This window comes from Petaurus breviceps, unplaced genomic scaffold (assembly GCF_028583685.1).
Source record: "Petaurus breviceps papuanus isolate PSGF00001 unplaced genomic scaffold, PetGlider_PUasm1.0 90654, whole genome shotgun sequence".
NCBI lineage: Eukaryota > Metazoa > Chordata > Mammalia > Diprotodontia > Petauridae > Petaurus > Petaurus breviceps.
The window spans coordinates 6,851,819-6,875,960 of NW_027187301.1; the positions used below are offsets into that span (position 1 = coordinate 6,851,819).

General features: G+C 37.0%; 1 protein-coding gene across 1 annotated transcript in view; it reads left to right on the top strand.

Moving 5' to 3' along the window:
• Nucleotides 1-24,142, top strand: part of PAK2 (p21 (RAC1) activated kinase 2) — a 111,885-nt gene that overhangs the window by 60,435 nt on the left and 27,308 nt on the right. Inside the window, exons 2-7 of the mRNA XM_069065035.1 lie at nucleotides 4,899-5,109; nucleotides 16,440-16,540; nucleotides 16,930-17,077; nucleotides 20,648-20,679; nucleotides 22,075-22,182; nucleotides 23,950-24,082. Coding sequence (XP_068921136.1) covers nucleotides 4,923-5,109; nucleotides 16,440-16,540; nucleotides 16,930-17,077; nucleotides 20,648-20,679; nucleotides 22,075-22,182; nucleotides 23,950-24,082 — 709 coding nt within the window. The 5' untranslated portion in view covers nucleotides 4,899-4,922. The remainder of the gene's footprint in view (nucleotides 1-4,898; nucleotides 5,110-16,439; nucleotides 16,541-16,929; nucleotides 17,078-20,647; nucleotides 20,680-22,074; nucleotides 22,183-23,949; nucleotides 24,083-24,142) is intronic.

Sequence of the window (24,142 nt, forward strand, 5' to 3'; positions counted from 1 at the left end):
TGACTTAAGTTTTTGTGATTATGAGATGGTGGTTTCTGTAAGTTTTAACCACATTGAGAAGACATTTAAATAATAAAAAAATGCATTATAGTCAACAGAAAGGAGGTCTTGAAACTCAGACTTTTTTGTCTGTATATTAGCTTCTATATAACCCTGCTGGGCTTTTGGCATGTGTGAGGAATGGATAGTAGAAATGAGATTTTCAAATAGCTAATAATAGGGCAGTTGCTAAGAGAATAGTAGGAAATATGTGAGGAACCATTGGGATATGCAAATGGGCCCCCAGAACTTAGGGGACTGGGGCTAGTATAGTTGGAGATAGCTGGGATGTACAGATGCTTGTGTGATCTGAAGAGAATGGGCATAAGCTGCAATGTATTCTGGTTACCTCTAGGAATAAGTATGATGATGCCAACCCCTTTTTTTCTAGCCTTATTATTATATATTGCTCCCATTCCCACTTGCTACAGTTCAACCCAAAAGGCTTTTTTGTCCTCATACATGGCACCACATCTCTGGTCCCCATGCCTTTGCACTGGCTATCTCTTATATATGAAATACATTCCTTCCTCAGCCACCTTTTAGAATCCTTGTTTAATTCAAGACTCAAATCAGGTACCACCTTTCTACATGAGACCTTTCTTTCTTTTAAATGTCATATCTCTTGATAATTTTTCTTGGTTGTTATCCTTCTTGAACTGTCTGCTACATTGATACCATTGACCATCCTCTCCTGGATACTCTTCTCACTGAGTTGGTTTTTTTTAACACTACTCTCTTCTGAGTCTCCAACCTAACCACTTTTTCTCAGTCACCCTTGCTGATTTATCATCCAGATTAAGGCTGTGTCCTAGGGCTCCTAATTCCCTTGAAGTCCTCTCTTGGTGACCATATCAACTCCTGTTTACTTATTATTTCTAAGCGGATGACTTCCACATCTGTGTATCCAACCCCACCCTCATCTGAGCTGCAGTCCTACATAAGTTACCCATTTGGACATTTTATACTAGATTTCCTGGAGACATCTCAAACTCAGTGTTCCCCCAAATAGAACTAGAACTCATCATCTTTTTCCTCAGACCCATCTCTCTTCCAGACTTCCCTATTTCTGTCAGCACCACTATTGTTTCAGGGTATCAGGTTTGTAACCTTAGTGTTATCCTTATCCAATCAAATGCCAAATCGGTCTTGTCATTTCTTCTTTAGCATCTCTCTCTTTAGACCCTCTCTCTACAAGAATTAATAATAATAACACTATAGCTTTAAGTTTGCAAAGCCCTTTGCATTGGTTAACTTATTTGATCCACTATCATACCCTTTCCTAAATTTTTTCAACAACCTCCCAGTTGGTCTCCCTGCTTCAAGTTTCTCTCCATTCAGTTCATCTGACAATTGCTGTCAGAGGAATTTTCCTTAAATGAAAATCTGACCATATCACTCCCCAGTGGCCTCTTAATCCCTCTAGAGTCAAATATAAAGTCCTCTGTTTAACTTTTAAAGAACTTCCACCTTCATTTCACATTACTCCCTCTTTGTGCACTCTATGACTCACCCAAACTGGCTTGCTTTCTTTTCCTCAAACTAGACCCTCCATCTCCATGCCTTTACCCTGGCTGCCCCTCATGCCTGGAATTCACTTCCTCCTCTTCTGTACCTTATAGAATCCCTCCCTTTCTTCCACATGCCATCTTCTCCATGAAGCATTTCCTGATCTCCTCAACTACTAGGGCCCCCCACCCCCACCTTGTATTTAATGACTTTGACTTCTCTCTCCTCTCTCTCTCCCTCTACACACGGCCCCTCTCCTCTCCCTCCCCCCCATTCAGTTGTTTCAGCAGTGTCCGACTCTTTGTGATCACATATGGGGTGTTCTTGGCAGAGATACAAGAGTGGTTTGCCATTTCCTTCTCCAGTTCATTTTACAGATTGAGGAAATGAGACAAATAAGGTTAAGTGAGTTGCTTTAGGTCATACAACTAGTATGAGTCTGATGCTGGATTTGAACTTGGGTCTTCCTGACCCTGTGCCTGCCATTCTATCTACTGTGCCACCTAGCTGCCATATATTTTGTATATACTTACAGATGTGCTTGTGTTTCTTGTTAGAGTGTAAGCTTCTTGGATGATTTAATTTTTTGTATTTTTGTATTTCTGTCCCCAGCACCTAGCATGGTACCTGGCACAGAAGTACTTAATGAATGTTTATTGATTGATTTGTGATTCTTCCTATCTCCTTTTGTCCACTCCTCCATCTCCTACTGCTCTCTCACCCAAAATTAATTTGTATTTATATTGTATTATGTATCATTGTATATGTTATTTGCCTGGTAGAATTTAAACTCCACTGGCAAAGGAATGTTTGTACTTTTTGGTCTCTGTATTAGCTTGAACATACCCAGTAGGTGCGCTATATATATATATATACATATATATATATGAATTTTTTTTAATTGGTGAACTCTAGTATCAAGTAAAAGAAAAACCGTTTAAATTTAAGTTTATAATAAGAGTTTTTAAAAAACAAAAAAGGAAAAAAGAATCAAGTCCAAGTTTTAGAGTGCAATTAGACTGTTATAGAGCTAGAAAGGGTAGTGTGGGCATAGGGAAGCCAACCCAAGAGTCTAGAAGAGCTTGGTAGCAAACACCTCTGTCACAAACTGACTGGTGTGACACACTGGTTGTGTGACTTTGGGCAAATCATTCCACTTCTCAGCGTCCTAAACAGTTCTCAAAGATTTAAGTTGTAAAATGCTTTTATTGGTAGAAAATGTTTCTATAAAGAATTCTGTATGTGAAGTCATAGGTTCAGAATGAATAATGTGTTTCTATAAAGAATTCCATATGTGAAGTCATAGATTCAGAATGAATAGTGTCATCAGGTAATAGTAATTATAATAGATAGCATTTATATGGTACTTTTAAGATTTGCAAAGTGATTTACAAATATCTCGTTTTATCCTCACAGTGACCCTGGAAATTAGGTACTGTTATTACCCTCATTGTACAGGTGAGGAAACTAAGGCAGACAGAGGTTAAATGACTTGTCCAGAGTCACTTAGCTAGTAAGTATTTTAGGTAGGATTCATACTCAGGTTTTTCTGACTTCAAGTCTAGCATTATGCAAATATATTACCCGACTGCCTCCAAAACCCCTAAATGTTCTCAGAAATTCTTTTAGGAATTTGTGCTGAAATTTCCATTTAGTTCTCCTTTTAAACTTAGATTTCCTCAAATACCAGTCTAAGTGAAAAATACTTCCTTACTCTTTTAATTGTATTATTTTTTTTAGTATTGACAGATATTATTTCTTGGAGTGTCTCCCCATCCCCAAAGTATTTAACGTACTGTGTGGATTAAATAGACCCTTGTAAGTTTGCCTGGGACACTAGTCACCATTTGTACTGCACAGCTTGCTACCATGTTGGGAATGGAACTCTCTCTGCACCTCCATCTTCACAGCTCATTTCAGCCTTCATGAGACCTTTCTTAGTACCCCCCACATACTTAGGTGCACATGTCTTCCTGGATAGAAAATAAGCTTCTTGAGGACAGGGACTGCTTCATTTTTATCTTCTAGCCCTAGCAACAGTGCTTAGCACATAGTTGGTACCTAAATGCTTATTGGTTGGTTGATTTCCTGTTTGGGAACATATCAGAAGAGTTCCAAATAGTTGATTTATGACTGACCTTTGAGAACAATTCATTTTTAAGTCTGGAGCTTCCTTTACAACTGATTTTTAATGTGGTAATGTGTCAAAGAAAAGAAATGTCACAGAACCAGTTTCCATTAACATTAATCTCCTAAGACCTTGAAGTTTTTGTTTAGATTTTTTTTTGATCCTTGTTATTTTAAGAAAAATGTTTACAGAGAAGGGCAGTCAGTATGCTGAAGGGTTTTGAACTTGTGCTGTATAAGAATTATTTGATTATTAATAATAACTGACGTTTATATTGTGCCTTAAGTTTTGCAAAGTGCTTTACAGATATCTGATCTTCACAGTAAGCTTATAGGTGTTATTAATTGTCCCTATTTTATGATTAGGGAACTGAGGCTGAGAGTTAAGTGACTTCATCAGGGACACATAGCTAATAAGTATCTCAGGTAGAATTTGAACTCAGGTTTCCTGACTTAAAGTCCAGCACTTTATCCACTATACCATCCAGCTATCTCATTAAAGCAACTGGAGCTGTTTACCTTGGAAAAGATAAAAAAAAAAAAACAACCAACCCCACATTTGGGAAGTGGGGTTTGGGGGGGCAGGGGCATGAGGGACAAAATACTTTTCAAACATTTAAAAGGGTACCACCTAGAAGAAAGATTAGATTTGTCCTGCTTGACTCCCTAGAGGGAAGAATTAGGAGCAGTAGGTGGGGATTACCTATTTAAGCCTAGTGTTTTTTTTTTTTTTTAAGCAATTGGGGTTAAGTAACTTGCTCAAGGTTACATGGCCAGTTATTTCTGGGTGTGGTACTGAGTATCTGAGCCCAGATTTGATCCCCAGGTCATCCTGACACTGGGGCTGGTGCTCTTACTCGCTGAGCCACCTGGCCGCCCCTAGGAAGTATATTTCTAATAAATTGGTAGCCTTTCCTTAAGAGAATCATATTCATTTTTATTGTTTTTTTTTTGGTCAGGGGGTACAAAAGGGGGAAGGCAAGGCAATTGAGGTTGAGTGACTGGCCCAAGGTCACACAGGTAGTTAAGTGTCAAGTGTATGAGGTTGGATTTGAACTCAGTTCCTCTTGACTTCAGGGCCAGTGCTCTCTATTCACTGCTCCACCTAGCTGCCCCGAAGCATATTAATTTTTAAATAAAAATTATATTCTTTACTAGAAAGAAATCTTTTTTCTCAAAGATTTTTTTCCTGACAGTATTTGTGTGTTTTTGTTAAATTTCAGATTTTTGTATATTCATTCTGAATCATGTCTGATAACGGAGAACTGGAAGACAAGCCGCCAGCGCCTCCTGTCCGTATGAGCAGTACCATTTTTAGCACTGGAGGCAAAGACCCTCTGTCAGCTAACCATAGTTTGAAACCTTTGCCATCTGTTCCAGAGGAAAGAAAACCTAGGAATAAAATCATCTCCATATTTTCAAGCACTGAGAAAGGTAAGGTTCTGTAGTAAAGGAGTGAGTATAAGTATTAGTGGCTTATTATGTAGCATTTATGAGTCACAGCAACACTCATTTTTTTTTGTTTGATGGTAAGAATTGGAAAGCTACAGAGTATGTCATAGCTGTACATGAGGCTCCACTGTATGAGTTTATTTCCCACTGTTTGTCCTGTACAAGAATAGAAACACAACCTTAAGCTTAAGTGGTTCCTGTTACTCTACTTAATAATATCATGTAATGTATGATAGTCCATCTCTGGGTTGGTGTCCTTCCAGTACTTGGAACTGGGACAGTATTGATGGGCTTGCCACCTGACAAGTTAATGAGAACTGCTCAAACTCGGCTGCTAGCAATGCTCTTGAGAATTCAGGAGATTATAAAGGTTAGTCCAGGCAGTAAAATGTGTTAGGTGCTTGGCATTTGTTAATTTCCCTTGAAAAGTTAGAAGTTATAGAATAGAGAAAGAATTGCAGACCAAGCAGGATTATAGAACAAGCTGAAGCATGTACAGTGACTTCTCTTTTTCATTCTTACTTAGTATTTTGTTCATTTTTTGACTTTAGGGAAAACATTTCTCCTTTTGGGTAATCATGGAAGAAGTAAATTTTTGAAGTATATTGAAGAGAAGAACGGGTATGAATTTGGCATCAGTGTCAGAGTATAAACTTGAATTTAGACTAGATTAGGACAAGAACACAGGAAGAAGCCAGACTATAGGCTGGCCTGGACAGGCATAAAGGAATGAAGTGGGAGGAAAAAGAGTAAGAAATGGGAGGGACACATAGGTTTAGGTTTCAAAGATAGAAAGGCCTTACTAGAGTCATATGTCTCTTTTATTTAAGTTATCGATTGTCCTGAATTAGAATTCATTTATCTATTGAACACTGAGTAAGTTTCTACTCCATGCACTTCGACATGAGTTGATTCAAACCTGTTTTCATGGATATTAATGGTCCTTGATGATGGTTCTAATCTGGAAGCTGGTGCACTTTGATAGCCATTCAGGGAAACATAACTGCATGATTTAGAGATGTATTATGCCTTGATGGCAAATAGAAGTCATCTATTTGGCCATTGTGACTGACATTGGACGCTTTCTTTCCACTTCTCTTGCTCTTACCCATTTGGTCTTGAATGAAGAGGAGGAAAAAAGAATGAAACTTTAACAAATATTTATTGAGGGCCTTATTTTCCCTTGGCATAGTTAAGTATACAAAAAAAGATAAAATATATAAAAAGTAAAAATCAGTAAATATGTATTGCATGCCTACTGCTTGCAGACCACTTGTTAAATATAAAATGTTCTTCACTTTATAGTTTCTTTAGGGCCTGATATGCCTAATGAAATATTTGATTATCAGTAAAAGACCATATATAGATTAAATGCTGAATTTAATGATAGAAACATTAAGAGCTGAAGGAGCACAGTTCATTGACCAGTTTTTGGATCAGACCTTTGGGTAAACTGTTCTTTACTTATGAATTCTTTCTCTCATTTTTTTGCCTTAACTGAAATAAACACATTTCAGCCATCTTCTTTGACACCCACAATTAGTAGGACACAAGAAGGAGTTGGATCCAGTTTGCCTTTTCCAGGCTACTGATCTCGAATTTCCTGTCTTCTTTTCATCACTTAAAAGTATTTGACGTCCAACTATTGCTGCTGTATTTTATTGGATTCCCTTCCTAGGTTATACTTGCCTTGCATATTTCCTTTTAATGTCTTTCTTGTCTTTGGTGATTAGTTGATGACCCACCTGACTCAACCTTAGTTATTTCCCTACTTTAATTCCCTGACCATGTATAGTGAATTCTGTTAAGGGATTGGAAATACAAAAATCAAGCAAGATGTGGAGTCTGTCCTCAAGAAACTTGTCATCTAGGGAAGGGGAGCTGCATTCATGTAGTGGTAGTACAATTTAAAATGTATCTCATAGGAAAGGATCAAACCAAGGGGCTTGGCAGATCAGAGAATGGAGGAATTATGTGTTCCCTTTCATTCAACACGTATTAGTCACTAGTAATGTTTGGGAAGCATCCTGCTAGGCACTTTGGAGAAACAAGAACCTCATTATTGTCTCCCTAAATGTCCAGCTGTCAGTGATATAGGGATCTCCTATACAAAAAATTTGTATGTCACCTCATCAGCCAATGGTACTTGATAGCTTCTGGTTTTCTATTCCTTGTTGAGTTCTGTATTGGAAGTTATTAAAACACTTCAGAAGCATGACTTGTAAAGTTTTTGGCATTTGATGTCAGCAAGCAGATTTTGAATGTTCTTCTATCTCCGCAGACCCTTATTATTTTACCTATTTAAGAGTTCGACTTGCTTAGGTACAAGTTAACTTAAGGTGTTATTATATGGAGACTGGGAAACTTAGCTGAAATATTGGGAGAATGTGTACTTGATTTCATTTTTCTTAGAAAACTTGGTGATATACTCAGTTTTTCCGGTTCTGTAGTATGTAATTTGGGTTCTCAGTGAAAGTTGAATGAATAAGTAAACGAGGCAGCTAGCTAGGTGATGCATTAGATAAGAGTGCTGGGGCTAGAGTCAGGAAGACCTGACACTTTGTAACTGTGTGACACTGGGGAAGTCACTTAACCTCTCTCTGCTCCATTTTCTCCACTGTAAAATGGGACTAATAGAACCCCCTTCCTAGGTTGTGAAAAAGGAAAGAAGGACGTAACTTATTAAGTCCATAGACGTACCAGGCTGTGTGCTCAGCACTTTAAAAATAATATGTTTTCCTCATAGCAGCCCTGGGAAGTAGGTATTATTATTAACTCCTTTTTACAGTTGAAGAAACTGAGTCAGATTAAGTGACCTGCTTAGGGTTGAGTCACATTAACAAGCATTTGAGATTGGAATTCAACATGTCTTTCTGCTTCTAGCTCCAAACACTATCCATAGCACCACCTAGCTATTTTTGTAAACCATTTTGTAAACCTTGAAGTACTATTTTAATGCTAGCTAATTAGCTAATAATAATAATTATTATTATTATTAAATTATCTCATTTTTACTTTCAAAAGGACATTTTTTTATATATTACATGTTCTTGATGAAGTCACTTATGAAAGGCAACATTTCATATTAGAGGGCAAGAGGCTTGCTTCATATATGCATTAATTATTAAAAAGAAATTAGAAGACAAAATTATTTTGTGCCTTTTTTACAGTAACCATTTTGATGAAGTAAGTCAGTGTTCATATTCAGCCAAATTAAGAACCTTTCACTACAGGTAAAGAATATACCAGAATTCTTTTTTTAATTTTGTTCTTTTCCCCCAGTGGAATGTTGACTATGATTGAGCTAAAATTATTTCTTTGACTAATTTTAATTTAGAATATGTTTTTGTTGTTGTTGAGTAGCAGCAGGCAGATAAAATCCTATTATATTAAATACCATTCTAACCAATGTTTTTGTACAACAAAGTTGTTTCTGTTCTGGGTTCTATAAATATAGTGCTTTATTGACTCGTGTTGCTTCTTCTTAAATCAATTATCTAAATACCTAATTAACATATATCTATAAAAGATATCAACCAAAACAAAATGTAAAAATAGTTACTAGTTCAGATACTAGTTGACTAAAAAGAAGCTAGCCTATCAGTTCCATTTTCTTTAGATTGGGAATGTGATTCTTGACTGTATGGTCATTCTAATAATTTCAATACAGCAAAACATCTCGACTGGCCAAGGATTTTATCAATTTGTCTGAAACAGGAAGGTGGGGAAGGAGAAATCTTATGATTCTCTTTAGGCAACAAGAAGGGAGCCAGTATGTGGGAAGAAGAAAGAGGAATAATTATTAGTAGGGAAATGTCACTGAAGGAGAAGTGAAGTAGTTGGAACATTTAACTCCTTCCTTAATTCTTTGTTGATGTCACAAAGATAAGTCATAATAACATACGTCTGTGCTTGTTTCTAATAAACAGGGGCCTTCTCTTATATAGAACAAGCTTAGTTGCATTGTACTTCAATTCTTTCTGGGTGGGGAACAAAAACACTATCTGTTCAGGCTATTGGGCAGGGAAAAGAGTCCTTCCAGTTAAAGAGAGGAATCATTTTAGATTTAAGATTATGGCACAAATATAATCTCACTATATATCTTTAAAACTCTAAAATTAATAAAATATAAGGCCCTAAAATATGTTAGAGTTGCCTACTTTTAAGTACTTTAAATATCGGCTGCCACTGCATGACTCATACCTCATCTCTTGGCTGAACACTGTAGCCTCACATTTTTATGATGAGATGGAAAAATGATTCTTAAACTCTTTTCCCAGTGGACTAACTAGATTTACTTTTGTAGGGGACAAACAGATTCTCCTCCCTGTTGCAGTCAAGGTGTCTTTTCTTCCTAAGATTCTCTCTCTTTTTTTAAATAACTCTTATAGTTCTTGGCTCTAAGAACTGTGCAGTACTATTTAAAACATCCTGTTTGTCCAACAATGACTTTTCTGTTTCCAGCACATTGTTCATTTTGAGGCATGATGTAGAGCCCTTGCCATTTTGCTCTTTTCTAACCTTAAGACATCTAGTACCCTTTTGCTAACCTACTACATTAAGTAGGCATAAATCATTTTAAACAAACAAACATAAAAATGAGGGCTAATGGAAGTAGATTCCGAGGCTAAAAATGAGCTAATTCATATAAATAAACATCTAGGATTAGGTTTTTCTTTTTTTTCTCTGTGTGGCCCACCTCTTAACAATCTTCAGATCTTCTTTGTATCCTTTTAAATTATAAGCTTTTATGCTTTCCAGCCTCATCCTTTGGTACAAGTATCCATTAAATAATATAAACTGATTGTGTGAATTATGAGACAGATAATAAATGGTGTTAAGACCTACTGAAAGTGAAGAATGAGAACTGAGAAAAGATTGGTTGTACTGAATAAGTAAGAAATAATTGGTAACTTTTGGAAGTGTTGCTTCTATAAAGTGGTATTAAAGGCCTGTAAGAAAATGGAGACAAGGAGTTTAAACTCTTCTTTGTAGTGATTTAATAATCAAAATAGGAGAGAGATAGAATGATAGCTTGAATGGATAGTAAGAGCAAGGGAAAGTTGTTTTTTAAGAGTTGGAAAGACCTGAACATAGATTAGAAAATGCGCTGATGTGAATTCAAATACTGTCACAGTATCTAGTAATGTGACACTGGGCAGGTCACTTAAACTCTCTTGTCCACAGTTTCCTCATCTGTAAAATGGGAGGTTGGACTAGATGCTCTCAGAGCTTTTGCAGCTCTAAATCTATGATTCTCTGTAGGCAACAAGAAGGGAGCCAGTATGTGGGAAGAAGAGGAATAATTATTAGTGGGGAAATGTCACTGAAGGAGAAGTGAAGTGATGATGGGGTTAAGGGCATTGTAAGAAGGGCTGTTTTATTCTCTGGAGCTGAAGCATAGGGAGAATAAGGGTAAATATTTAGAAAGATTTTGATGAATGGGTCAATTTCTTTTACCTCAGATGTTTTCAGTCATGTTCTGAATGCGCAGGGAAGGTTTGGAACAGTCACTGTAGGATGTGATTGGCAATCAGAAGAATAAAGATTGCCATATTGCCGCAGAAATTAAATGGCATGAATTTGTATTAAGCCCTTTAAGTATGGTTTTGTGATTTCCTTTGACTACATCACCTCAGATTAAGAATCATTGAAGATCTATGGTGGGGATGACCAAGGTTTGAAAGTTATGAGTATATGAGCAGTAGAAGAATAAGGAGTTAAAAGGATGTAAGGGGGGGAAACTGTATCTTGTTGAGCATGCTTTGAAGACAGTAAAGCTTACAGTCAGAATAGGAATGATAGACCAGGACAAGAGGGAGAGATTGGAGGATCAGAGGTAGTGGTGTGGTGCTGATGGTGATGGGCAGATTTAGAAGGAGTGGAATACTGCTAGAGCTCTGAAAGGTCAGGAAATCGATTAGAAAGGGAAATTTCAGAGATTGAGATTTTGGAGATGGAACAGTTTTAGTAGGTGGTAGGTGGGTGAGGTAGAATGTAACAGTAATAATAATAATAGGTAACATTTACATGGGAATTTAAGGTTTGTAGTGGGCTTTATAAATATATTATTGTCATAGCAACTCTAAGAGGTAGGTGCTATTGTTATTCCCATTTTACAGATGAGGAAATTGAGAAAGAGGTCAGGTGACTTACCCAGGGTCACACAGCTAGTGTCTGAGGCTGGACTTGAACTCAGGTCTTCCTGATCCAGTTCCATCACTCTTCTACTGTGCCACTTAGCTTTTGATTTTAGTTATAGATCCTAGGAGTTGAGGTGGTTGATAAGCTAGGAGTCCAAGGAGTTTTAAAGTGAAAACTATAAATCAGGTACTGAAGTCATTGAGAGAGGAAAGATTGACCTGAATGTCAGTAGATAGCAGTAACAAGGTTCTAGTTAGACTCTCTCAATTACTCAGATCTGCAGTTTCATCTGTGCTGTGAGGGTACCAAGGAAGCACTCTGGTGGTTCACCTTGCTCTTCCTGTGTGACCATTCCATCTGTCTGGACACACATCTTAAATATTGGCAGGGTCATATAAATTGAGCAAATTTCAAAGACATTTTTGTGGAAAAGACACTGGAAAACCAAGAATATGGTCCATATAACACAAATGAAAGGAATGACCAGGACTTGAGTGGGAAGGGATAAGGAATATTTGAGATGAATAGATTTCATTGAATGCCAGAAATGGAAGAAGTATAAAGGGCAGATATTTAGGATAAAGACAGTTTGGTTAACAACAGAGCCTTGAGGAGCTAGTGAAAGGCCTCTTGAAAATTAGGATAGGGACTGGGGTTAAGGATGGTGCTGAGCTGAATAGGGATAAGATATTAAGGCCTAATCCCATGTCCTGGTTTTACTCCATATTTATAAGGAGAAGGAAGAAAACCTTAGAATGGTACTCCCAGACACAGTGGGTCAGCTGGTATCAAAGACTGGTTCTTATGATCTGATCAGTCTCTTGTGTGTTCCTAGTTGACTTCTACCCTATGAGGGATAGTTTTTCATCGGGGGAATACGCAGATAGCACCAGCCAGGGATAGCGGGTGGGGAGAAGGAGAGTAGGACAGATCTTTTTGCTCTTCAGAAGGGAAAGTTCAGAGAATTGTAGAAAGTTGTATAGAATCAGTTTGTACAGAAGTCTGAAATGGAACCTGAAAACCAGCCTATGGTCAGGAAGTCTCCTTTACTTTAGGACCCCTATCCTTTTAAGCTACATAAATGATGAACTTCCACGAGGCTGCAAACTTCTTCAGGCTTGTCCAGAATGAGGGGGCTAAGCTCAAGATCACCACTGTCAGTTAACATTCTGAAATTGTCCTTATATATAAAGGTTAACTTGTGATCAGTGCTCCTGGAAATGATTGGAAACATCACATTGGCACACTAGCTTCCTGCACCATTTATTCCTTACATTTTTGTGTCATTTTAGACCTAAAATCACCTATACCTACTAATTATTTTGCCTTAAACTGATTGGGGACAATCTTCCATTACTTTTTTACTGAACTTCTGATAATCTGTGCTTGTTCCCTTTTCTGTGACATACCAGTTTCCTTTCAATTCTCCACTTTCCACCTTAAATAATTTCCTCAGTCCATATCTGCTCTGAAAAAACCAAATCCCTTTAATGTCCTCTTATTCCAAGAAATCTTTTCAGAGTAAGTAAAGGTCCAAAAAGGTTATCTTTGGAGGTTTTTCTGTATCTAATAGTACTGAATACATTTGCATTCTTGGTAAATATTGACTTAGAACAATAACTGTCAGAGAGAAAAAAATGATATTGATAGAGTTCATCATTGTGATATGATATATTTTTTTCTTACTAATTGCTTGTGACAGCTTTCCAGATAATTATAAATTTGATCTTTTTTTCCTCCTTAAAGATATCAGAATTCTCAATAAATGTAATTTTAAACTGAACTGTTTCTTCTTCTTGAATTCCTAATTCTGTTGTCAGAATGATCCAAATTTAAGCCACTTCCTTTCTCCCTGAATTGGCTTGTATAAAACTTCAGTGTGACCTATATAATTCCTATTTTTTTTAGTGTATATGTTAATAGGTCAGTATAAGTATATATTTTACATATATCTTGTGAAGATATTTTAGCATACAAATGTGGCCTCTATTAGATCACGTATGGCATTTAATTTGATATGAAAAGAGCATCACATGGAAATCAGGAGACAGGTTTCTAGTCCTGCATCATACCACTAATTAGCTATATGAGATAACGTTTGTTATAAAGCAGTTTATGTGTTCCTTTTGTTAATATGCTGTATGGTGACTAATTGAAGGAAGAAATACTCTGCCAGGAGCAGAGAAGGCTTAGAAAGGGATGTGATACCCATCATTAAGTATTTGAAGGGCTCTTATGGATTAGATTATTTATTAGACTTGTTTTGCTTAGCTTCAGAGTAGAACTATCAACCTCGGATATAAGTTTAAGGGTGGAAGATTTAGGTTTGATAGGAGAAAAAAACTGATTAGCAATTAAAGTAGTCTAAAGGTAGAGTGGATTTCATTAGCAGATAGTGTGTGGGTTCCCACTCACTAGAAGTTTTTAAGCAAAGACTGAATACCAGTTGGGGGATATTTTTAAGAACTTCCTGTATAGGTACTTTTTGGACTAGATGACTCTAGATGTCCTTTCCAAACCGAAATACTGTGATCCGGAACTGTCAGATGTCTCTTAGTGCCATTGAATACTTGCACTGTCTACCTCTCAGGATTTTTGTAAGGAAAATATTTTGTAAAGCTTTTTTGAAGTCTTAAAATAGGGGGCAGCTATGTGGTACAGTGAATAGAGCACCAGCCCTGGAGTCAGGAGGACATGAGTTCAAATGTGGCCTCAGACACTTGACATGCTTACTAGCCATGTGACCTTGGGCAAGTCACTGAACCCCAATTGCCCTGCCTTCCTGTAGCAGCAAGCACCCCAAGCGTCCTCAGGGTTTGCAGCTACCACAGGTTCTTGGATCTGCTTTGTTAAAGGAAAGCAACTGAAAATGGGTTAACAAGCTTACTTTAATCAGTCAGACATATATCGTTTACCTTGTTCAGGAGAAAAGGTCAGCACCCTGAACCTCAAAGTATACAGGCATAATTATCAAGACAGAAACATCAAGTAGACAGATTTCCAAACTGTCTAACCATTACATCCATACCCAGTCAACATCTGGGTTTCCACATTCTGGGTTTTTCAAAGCCGGGGGACTCTCAACAACGGCTTCCCAGAATTCAGATCAAATCACAGAACACTTCTCAAAGTGAGTCCCAAAACAAAGCTACACATCAGGGCTTATATAGCCTTCTCCTGGCTCAGAGAATGTAACAACCTTATTGATTCACTGGCCAATCAAGAAGTATCAACTGAAAAACAAGCCTCCCACCCCAGGCTTCAGGTGCACTTTAACCTAGGGGCAGGGAAGATTTTCCAAATTTGCATTCTTATTACACTTCCCCTCTCCAAAAAGCAAAAAAAAAAAAAAAACCGTCTTGAAATAATATAAATTTAAGTTTTAATTGTAGTAATCAGTTCAAATTCAGGCACAAACCTTAAGTGCCAATTTATGTGCAGTGCACTATGCTTTGGTGCTTAGGATAGGAAGACAAAACCTTAGGAGCAGTACCTGCCCTCAAGGAGCTTAAATGCTTATGCTTAATTGCTGGGTGGCCTTTAAAATTTGGATATATTTTTAACTACAAGTCTATTTAGCATACTTTAGTCAACAACAGGAATAGGATAAAAGGCCATTTTTATGAATCAGAAATAACAGATAAAAACTTTAATTCATTTATTTAGCAACCATTTATTTAAACACTTACTATGTGGCAGGCACTGTCCAAAGGCTTGAGAATACAATGAAAAGAATAAAATAGTCCTTAACCCTAGAAGTTTACAATCTAAGGTGTGGGGTGTGTGTGTGTGTGTGTGTGTGTACAAATTGTACATAAACAATTAAATACAAAATATGTTGTAAAGTTATTTCAGGAGAGTAGAGCTCTAACAACTGGAAGGATCAGGATGGGCTTTCTTGTCAAAGAAGGCACTTGAGCTAAGCTTTGAGGGAAACTAGGGATTCTGTGAAGGTGGGAAGGAAGAATGGAGGATTTGGGGGGGGAGAAAGAAAATTAGTTATATTTTGTATGGGTTGAGTTGGAGATGTCTAAGGGTCTTATAGTTGATAATGTGGACCTGGCATTTCAGAGAGAGGCTGGTATTGGGTATATAGATCTATGAGTCAACTGCCTAGAGTTTAGTTGAATGTATGAATGCTAAGTATATCTAGAAATTGTGTTTAGAGAATGAAAAGAAAGAGGTCTTTGGATAGAGTCTGGGGGGGAGTCATTGTATATTGAAGCTGGTACAGTGATGATCACCTAGTCTGAGACTAAGGAATGAAGAGGTTGCAAAACTGAGAGCAGTGTTAGAGAAACTCAAGAAGAGGCTGTCTAGTAGGAAGGGGTTATTAACTATATTGAGTATTTCAGGTGCATCAAGGGTGATAGACTGAGAAAAAGACATTAGACCTGGCAATTAGATCACTGGTAACTTTGGGGAGGATAATTTCAAGTCAGAAATTACTGGAGAGATTTGAAAACTAGGTTCGAAGTCAGAAAATGGAGGCTTTTCATTCCCAGAACAAGAGGTAGTGGGAGGGTAGGCATAAGTATGCCTACTGTGGCAGGGCAGATGCTTTAGAGGCAAGGGGAGGGACTGAGTCCTAAGGCTTGGCTGTTCATAGAAGAATGAGGCATTTTCTCCCTATTGCCTGTTTTCAAAACTGCCTAATATTCAGGCAGGACCAGCATTTAGCTTCTATCACAGTAATCAATATGTACTTAAAACTTACTTTCTGGATTCCAGTATGGAAAGGACTGCCCTGTTTGGTAACTGAGAGTCTCTGTCACTGGAGATGTCCAAGCAGAATGCAGTAAATACTTGCTGTTACTGTATAGGATATTCATCTAGCAGGTAAATTGTTGGGCTAAATGACCTAGAAGATCTCTTTCAGTTCTAGTATTCTGTGACTCTACTTTCTTTCATTCCCATTACCTCATGAATCATGTCACTCTTTCCCTTTCTTTGTGTTCAGCCTTTGTTTCCTCTCATCTTTCAGTTTCATCTTGTTGGTAAGGTTGCAGACTATTTTCTGTTGGTCATTTTTTGTTTTCATGAAAATTGTCCCTAGTAATTTTGTCTAGTCTTTAAAAATTATTTTAATCTGTGAACAGAATGGGTATTTTTGTCAAATTTAAAACTTTGCTCAATAAAGATATGTTGATTTTTTTTTTCCCATGTAGGAAGTAAGAAAAAAGAAAAGGAGCGGCCAGAAATTTCTCCTCCTTCTGATTTTGAACACACCATCCATGTTGGCTTTGATGCTGTTACTGGAGAATTCACTGTAAGTATGATTGGCTACTGTTTTTCATTATGTACTCATGAAACTTAGTGCTTCAGTTTTACTTTGCAGAATTGAGTTTTTTCTCCAAGGACATAATTTCTTAATAATTAAGGTGTTTTTGCTTCTTTGGGAAGTGCTCCCAATTCTAAAAATCAAGTCATTTGTTAAGTGTCCAAAATAGATAGAGAAATATTTAATGAAGATGGACAAGGTTGCAACATAGGAAGGTAAGTTGTGACACCCCAGTCTAATGAGATAGATCTAGAGTTGAGGGGTGATTACATTTGCCTTTATGTAGAAGTTTGACTTACATTGGATCCTACTGATTTTCTGTGTGACAATTTGCCATGTCAGCAGGCAGTGCTTTTCACTTGATGTCTTTTCTTTAGGGAATGCCAGAACAATGGGCCCGGTTGCTACAGACTTCCAATATCACCAAACTAGAGCAAAAGAAGAACCCCCAGGCTGTGCTGGATGTTCTGAAGTTTTATGACTCCAATACAGTGAAGCAGAAATATTTGAGCTTTACCCCTCCTGGTAAGACACTAGACTACATTGTAATAAGGTAGTGATGTTTCCTTACAAGGTTGTGAAATTTAAGATGAGGGGAAAGAATACAAATACTCAGATACTAATGTACATAGCTAATAAAGGAAAAAATAATTATAAGACATGCTCCTTATCCATATATGAAAGATTCCTTTCATTTACTCAGATCTTTCTCTCTGGGCTTCCCTCAAATTAGTTTAAGGGGTTCATTGGAACAAATAGGTTGTAATAGGCACACACAATAGACTTTTCTACTTTGCTATATGTCATTTGGGGAAAGAGAGAGACAAGAGAGAGATATTTTTTTTTTGCTTTTTGGAGGGGGGAGGGCAGAGCAATTGGGGCTAAGTGACTTACCCAAAGTCACACAGCTAATAAGTGTTAAGTGTCTGAGGCTAGATTTGAACTCAGGTCCTCCAGACTCCAGAGCCAGTGCACCACCTAGCCACCCCAAGAGAGAGATTTTTTAAAAATATGTCTGAAAAGTTGACTTCTTACCAGTATGGAATCAGTCATGAAAGTTATCCAGTAATAATCAAATATATAATCAGTTGATTGTTGGCTAGTCTCATTAGAAAGCTCTTTTTTGTATTTGAGCTTATTAATTTTTTTGTTCTGCATTATTATATGCTGGGGGTGTTGAGTAAGATTTTCCTATTTTTCTGTATGATAGTATAGTAGAGATAGACAGTTGGTCCTGGAGCCAGGGCGAGCCAAGTTCAAGTTTGGCCTCTGATATATCCTGGATGTGTGACCTTGGGCAGGTAACTGAACCTTAGTTATCAAGGTAACTCTTGAGACTCTTAAGTTGCTGAGAGAGAGTAACTCTCTCACTAGGCACTCCCTATACTGATGAGATCCTGGGCTTTGTCCCAGTCCCCCACCCCTTGGTAAGATTGGTTATTTTTGTTGATGATTATCACGATTATGATAACAGCTTAAATAGAATAAAAGGAAAGGTGATTGTGCCTGTACAGAGTTTGAATACCCCTGTGTTCAAAAGACAGGAGGAGGTCATAAGTTTATGGCTTTACCCAGGGATTCCACTTGATAGAAAGGTGCTTGTGAAGGAGGAGGCTATCCAGTTTATATAGATTGCTATGTCATTGAGCATCAGAATAGGCATACATGAAGAGTATACAATACAACCATTTTTGATTTTGATGTTAATGAGATTGAAAACTGTTTTGAAAAGATAGATGCTTAAATTAGGCTCCTGGAATACTGGGGCCTATGAGTCTGCAATTTTATAATTTCAAATTTATAATCTAGCATTTTTAAAAGAAATTCCATTTAAAACATGTATAATTTTGGGCTGAAATCTGGAAATTGGGGGTTATAATATTTTTGGGGGGAGGGAAACAGTTGGGGTTAAGTAGCTTGGGCACTGTCACATAGCTAGTAAGTGTCAAGTGTCTGAAGTTGAATTTGAACTCGGGTCCTCCCAACTATGGGGCCAGTGCTATCCACTGCACCACCTACAATTTCACTCTCAAAAATATCATCACCAGAGAATTTACCAAAACAGAATGAGGTAACCACCTTCCAAGTTTCTGGATGGAAAGGAGTAATTAGTAAGGTTGAAAGACAGGAAGATTGTGCTCTATTGTGGGATATTCACATCAGTTCTTTATTGACAGAATCCATAAAGATGTTTAGTTCTACAAGTAGAATTTATTATTTAAGATTGTAGAATCTAAAGGAATTTAAGCTCATTAAACACCTAAGACCCCAGGCATGGGAACCAGAGCATCAGAGTATAAAGTAAAGCTTCAAATTGATGAGGCCTTCTTTTAATTAATTCTGTTCATAGAAGCAACTTCAATTTTAGTCATTTAGAAGAAAGGAAAACTGACTCTCTGAGGTCACATAGTGGCCAGACTTAGTTACTTTTGTCAGGGATTCCATCTTAAATGGTATTTCAGTGTTTATGCAGTGATCAAATGAGAAGGGATGGAGTCTCTTCCCACACCAATATTCTGAGCTCTCTTGACCTTAATTATCTCTAGTAAGGGGTCTTGGCTTATCCCTCCATCTCAGTCACTTCTGATGAACTCATCTTTTAGTAAAAGTCACCTTTGGGCCAGATAACAATTTTGAAATGCTTTCCTTTCAGTGTGCACATTCTCCATAAGCTTCTGGGCTTCCTGGAATTTCTAAAAAGAATTACAGGTCCCACAGCAGTGATTTTTACACAGATTTTGATAACAGGCTTGCCATTGAATTTCTAAGATGTTAACTATTTGGCAGGCTACCCCTACAACCAGATATCAAGCTTCAGGGTTCAGTCTTAGTCTGATCTTTAGTAAAAGTTGGCCAGTTTGGTGGTTTTGGAAATGGAATGTTTCATTGTATTTTTCCTAGAATATGTAAATGAATCAGAGGTATTTAAAAACTCCTGGTCTAGGGGCGGCCAGGTGACTCAGCGAGTAAGATCACCGGCTGACCTGGGGATTGAATCTGGACCCAGACACTCAGCACCACACCCAGAAATAACTGGCTGTATAACCTTGAGCAAGTTACTTAACCCCAATTGCTTAAAAAAAAAATAACTCCTGGTCAGTAAAAGTTCTATTGTAGTTTATCATGAAGGGTATGAAATTAGCCTTTCATAAGTAACTCCAGTCACTTCATCAGTACACAGTCTTTTCTGGATAAGGTATCTTATGTCACAGTTACTATTAGGTACTGGGACCCAATACAATTTTATATAAAACCAGTTTTTAGCTATTTGAGGTCTTCTATATAATTCTATTTTTCCTCAAAAATTAACTCATCTTGAGCTGAAAATACAAAGTATATTGCTTAACTTCATTGTTTAAGTGATAGAATGAAGGGGATAAAATATACCTCATTGTATTCCCATATAATTTTTATTTTTTCTGGTAGATTCTCTACATTTAAAACATTCTTAAATATTTATGGATCAGTATTATTACCAGGTGACTGTGGACAACAGTTTGGTCCAGAACTATGTTCCAGTTCTAGTACAGTTTATTTGTTGATTATTTATTTATTTGCTTTTTGGAGGGCAGTTGGGGTTAAGTTACTTGCCCAAGGTCACACAGCTAGTTTGTGTGTGTGTGTGTGTGTGTGTGTGTGTGTGTGTGTTTGTGTTAATTGTCTAAGGATACATCCAAACTCAGGTCCTCCTGGCTCCAGGGCCAGCGCTCTACTCACTGCACCACCTAGCCACCTCTATTTGTTGATTTTTTAAAAAGATATTTTTATGTCTATAATTGTATTATGGGGAATTGTCATCTGTTAGTTTATGAAAGAAAAGATTCTTAAGTATTATTCTTTTAATCCTTAAATCATGTCTTTTCCTAGGTATTTGGTTGGTGCTAATTTTTTTGTAAACCTGTAGTGATGTGTTATACAAATTAAGTTTTCCTGTGTAATCTGCATAGATTAATAAATTAACCCAAATTCCTTAAGGAAGAAAGAAAACCCAAAGAACTTTATTGTTTAGCTTCAAATTTTCTTAAATTCATTTTTCTTCTCAATTAGTTCAGTTTTTGTCTTAAATATTAATAACTATTTTGTTTTCCTATTTAGAGAAAGATGGCTTCCCCTCAGGAGCACCAGCGGTAAGCTGATGATATTTTTATTGCAGTTATTTAAATTGCTGTTATGTTTTTGGTTCTTAATAAAGGGGTTAGTTTCTGCTTTGCATTCAAAAATAAGCTGTAGAACATGAGTTTTGTGGGATCATGTAAATTAAATAAGTGGCTCAGAACTCAGCAGTCATTTATCAGGTGCCTGTTATTAAGACTAGGAATAGGAAGAAAGGCAAAAGATGGCCCCCATTCCCTCAGGGAGCTCACAATCTAGCAGAAAACGTATTTGATTTTGGTTTCGTGGTAAGTACAAGAAGCCGTTTAAAATCAGTGGAATTTAGTATCATAGAATCATAGATTAAGAGCTGGAAGAAATCTTAGAGCTTATCATATCTAATTTTTCCCTCATTTTACAGATGAGAAATCAAGAGTATAGAATGGTAAAGAGACTTAAACCAGGATCACATACAATTTTGAGTCAGAGGCAGGACTTAAACTCAGATTTTCCTCACTTTAGCTTTTTATCTACTATATGCCACCGCATTAATGATTAACAAATGTTAAGTAAAAGTCATTCTGGCTATGTTCTTTACTGAAATCATGTATGGGAAAAACTAAAGTTTATGTTCCTTATTTTATACTTAGTGTAAGTCAGAGGAAGGTTATTAATAACTTTTTTAAATGTGTCTGGTTTGGGGTGGCTAGGTGGCACAGTGAATAATAGAGTGCTGGCCCTGGAGTCAGTAGGCCCTGAGTTTAAATCCGACAGACAATTAACACTTACTAGCCATGTGACCTTGGGCAAGTCACTTAACTCCAAATTGCCCTGCCTTCCCCCACTCCAAAAAGAAAAAAAAATGTGTCTAGTTCTACTGAATTAATTGCCCAGATGGTTCAAGCTATTGCTTTTAGGCCATAGCAGATAGAGATCATTTTCTATACTAATGGTCTTTGTACAAATGGATGCTTGCTAAAAAGTTTGTTCTCTCAAGTGACTGTGCTTTCTTAATATTCTTCTATTTGTTTAGCAGATCCTCCCATAGATTGTACATCAGCTCAATTACAATTAAGAATTCCAAATTATGGGCTCTAAAATTAAATTAGCAGGTCCAGATCTATTGGAGAGAGGGGTGGGGAGTTTGTAGTGGAAGGCACCTAGCAAAGACAGAATACCTGTACTCAATCCCTCTTTTATCAGCTATATGTATAATCTGAAATAAGTCATTTAATCTTTCGGGTCTTTTTCCTCATCTGTAAAATTATGGAATTACACTAAACTCACTGTACAATTTTGTGATTCTAAATGGTTTTATGGCTCTTACTGATGTTTTTATTATATGAAAATTGCTACTTTACAGAAGCCATTTTCTCAGGCTTCATTTCTTTCATGTTATGTGTTCTATTTCTCCCACTTGATAAACCCAGCTGAATGCAAAAGGCTCAGAAACTTCAGCAGCAGTGACAGAAGAAGATGATGATGAAGAGGAGACTGCGCCACCTGTCATTGCTCCTAGACCAGATCATACAAAATCGGTGAGTGTGTTTTTTATGAGCTGATGCTGTTCTGTTAGTTTATGGTTTGTGTAGGTTTATATGAGAAATTACTGTTATTTTGGCTGTAGAAACCTTCCAATAGCTGGTCTTCAATCTAAAAACCATTAGGCTTTAACAAAATAATTTTGTACAGTGAGATCTATCTAGAAAATAACCTATTTAAAAACTATCTGTACGGGGGCGGCTAGGTGGTGCAGTGAATAGAGCACCGGCCTTGGAGTCAGGAGGACCTGAGTTCAAATGCGGCCTCAGACACTTAACACACAAACTAGCCATGTGACCTTGGACAAGTCACTTAACCCCAATTGCCCTCCAAAAAGCAAAAAAAAAAACCTATCTGTAGAAAAATGACTTTTATTAAGAAGTGAGTAGGCCCTTTTAGACCCATGCATAATTTCTGCTTTGGAGGATTCAACCATGTTAGTGCTTCACCAAGCACCTTCTTTTTGGATAATTCCCAAATATTTAATCTCTAGTCATCACTTTTTATCCAGACTTCACTTTTGCATCTCCATATACTTCATAGATATTTTCTCTTGGATGTTCTGCCAGTATTTCCTCATAACCATTTCTTGGAAGTTCTACACGTTCTAGTTCAAGTTGTATCTCTTAATTGAAGTTTCTTTAACAGATTGAACCATCCTATTTCCTTCTCTTGAACTTCTTTTCTTTATAGTCTATATTAGGCATACAATTTAGCTTAGTTTTTTGTTTTTTAAAAACTGTTCTTTGTTTCTTATGTGTGAAACTGTTTAGGGAAATAAAAGCCCTGAGGTTAGAGACCATGTCTTATATCTCTTTAAAATTGACTGTAATATCTAGGTTAAAAGCAATTACTAGGTTCTTCAGCCTTTTTTTTTGGAAGATCCTACTTTTATTTTTCCCAGAGCCCTGGGTTCCCTAGCAGAATATTAGATCCTTGGTGACAGTGAGCTTCTTGTGCAGGTATGGAGAAGTAAACACTAGAAAGTCCAAGAATAGAATGAAGAAGGGGGTTTTGTTGCTCAGGACTGTATGTAGTTTAATTGGGAATCTTAGTTAAGTGGTGGCAGCAAGAGGGTTGGGTTTTATTTCCCAATTGGTTAAACCCTAAGCTAATTGGTTAAATCCCTGGTGATGACTGTTTGAAATGAATGTGATACAAATTTCATTTTTTTTTTTAAATAGAAGCTTGTTTTTTGTAGAAAAGAATAGCATTTTGTGAAGATTGTAATTCTTATTTGTGATATCTTTCTCAAAAATAAGATCTCTAGGCTTGTTTTTTTATCCTTTCTTTTAGATACAGTATAAGTTTAGTTCTAAAATGAGAAGTTGACATTGCATACATGAATCTACTATACTCTTAAATGGATTATTAAATATACTACATTGTGCAACAAATAATTTCAGACCTTCAGTATTTCCTGTTAAGTGATTTGTAGAGACAAATGAATGTTGAAAAAAAATATTTTTTTTTAAAAAACAGTTGGGGTTAAGTAACTTGCTCAAGGTTATACGACCAGTTATTTCTGGATGTGGTGCTAAGTATCAGAGCCTGGATTCGATCCCCAGGTCATCCCAACACTGGGGCCAGTGCTCTTACTCGCTGAGCCACCTGGCCACCCCTAAATGCTGAAAATATTAACCTTTCAATCTGTAAGGTGACTATAAATGATTTTAGTATTGGTTAAAATCAGACTTGAATCATGCCCAGCAATTAAGGCCTGAAAACGTTGAGCCTGAGTAGTAAATTTTGTCTCCCCATAGATTTATACACGGTCTGTAATTGACCCTATTCCTGCACCAGCTGGCGATTCTAATGTTGATAGTGCTGCCAAATCGTCAGACAAACAGAAAAAGAAGACGAAGATGACAGATGAAGAAATTATGGAGAAACTAAGTAAGTTTAATAATATTAAAATTTTCTAAAAATGTTGCAGTTTTTTATTATAGTTTTTTG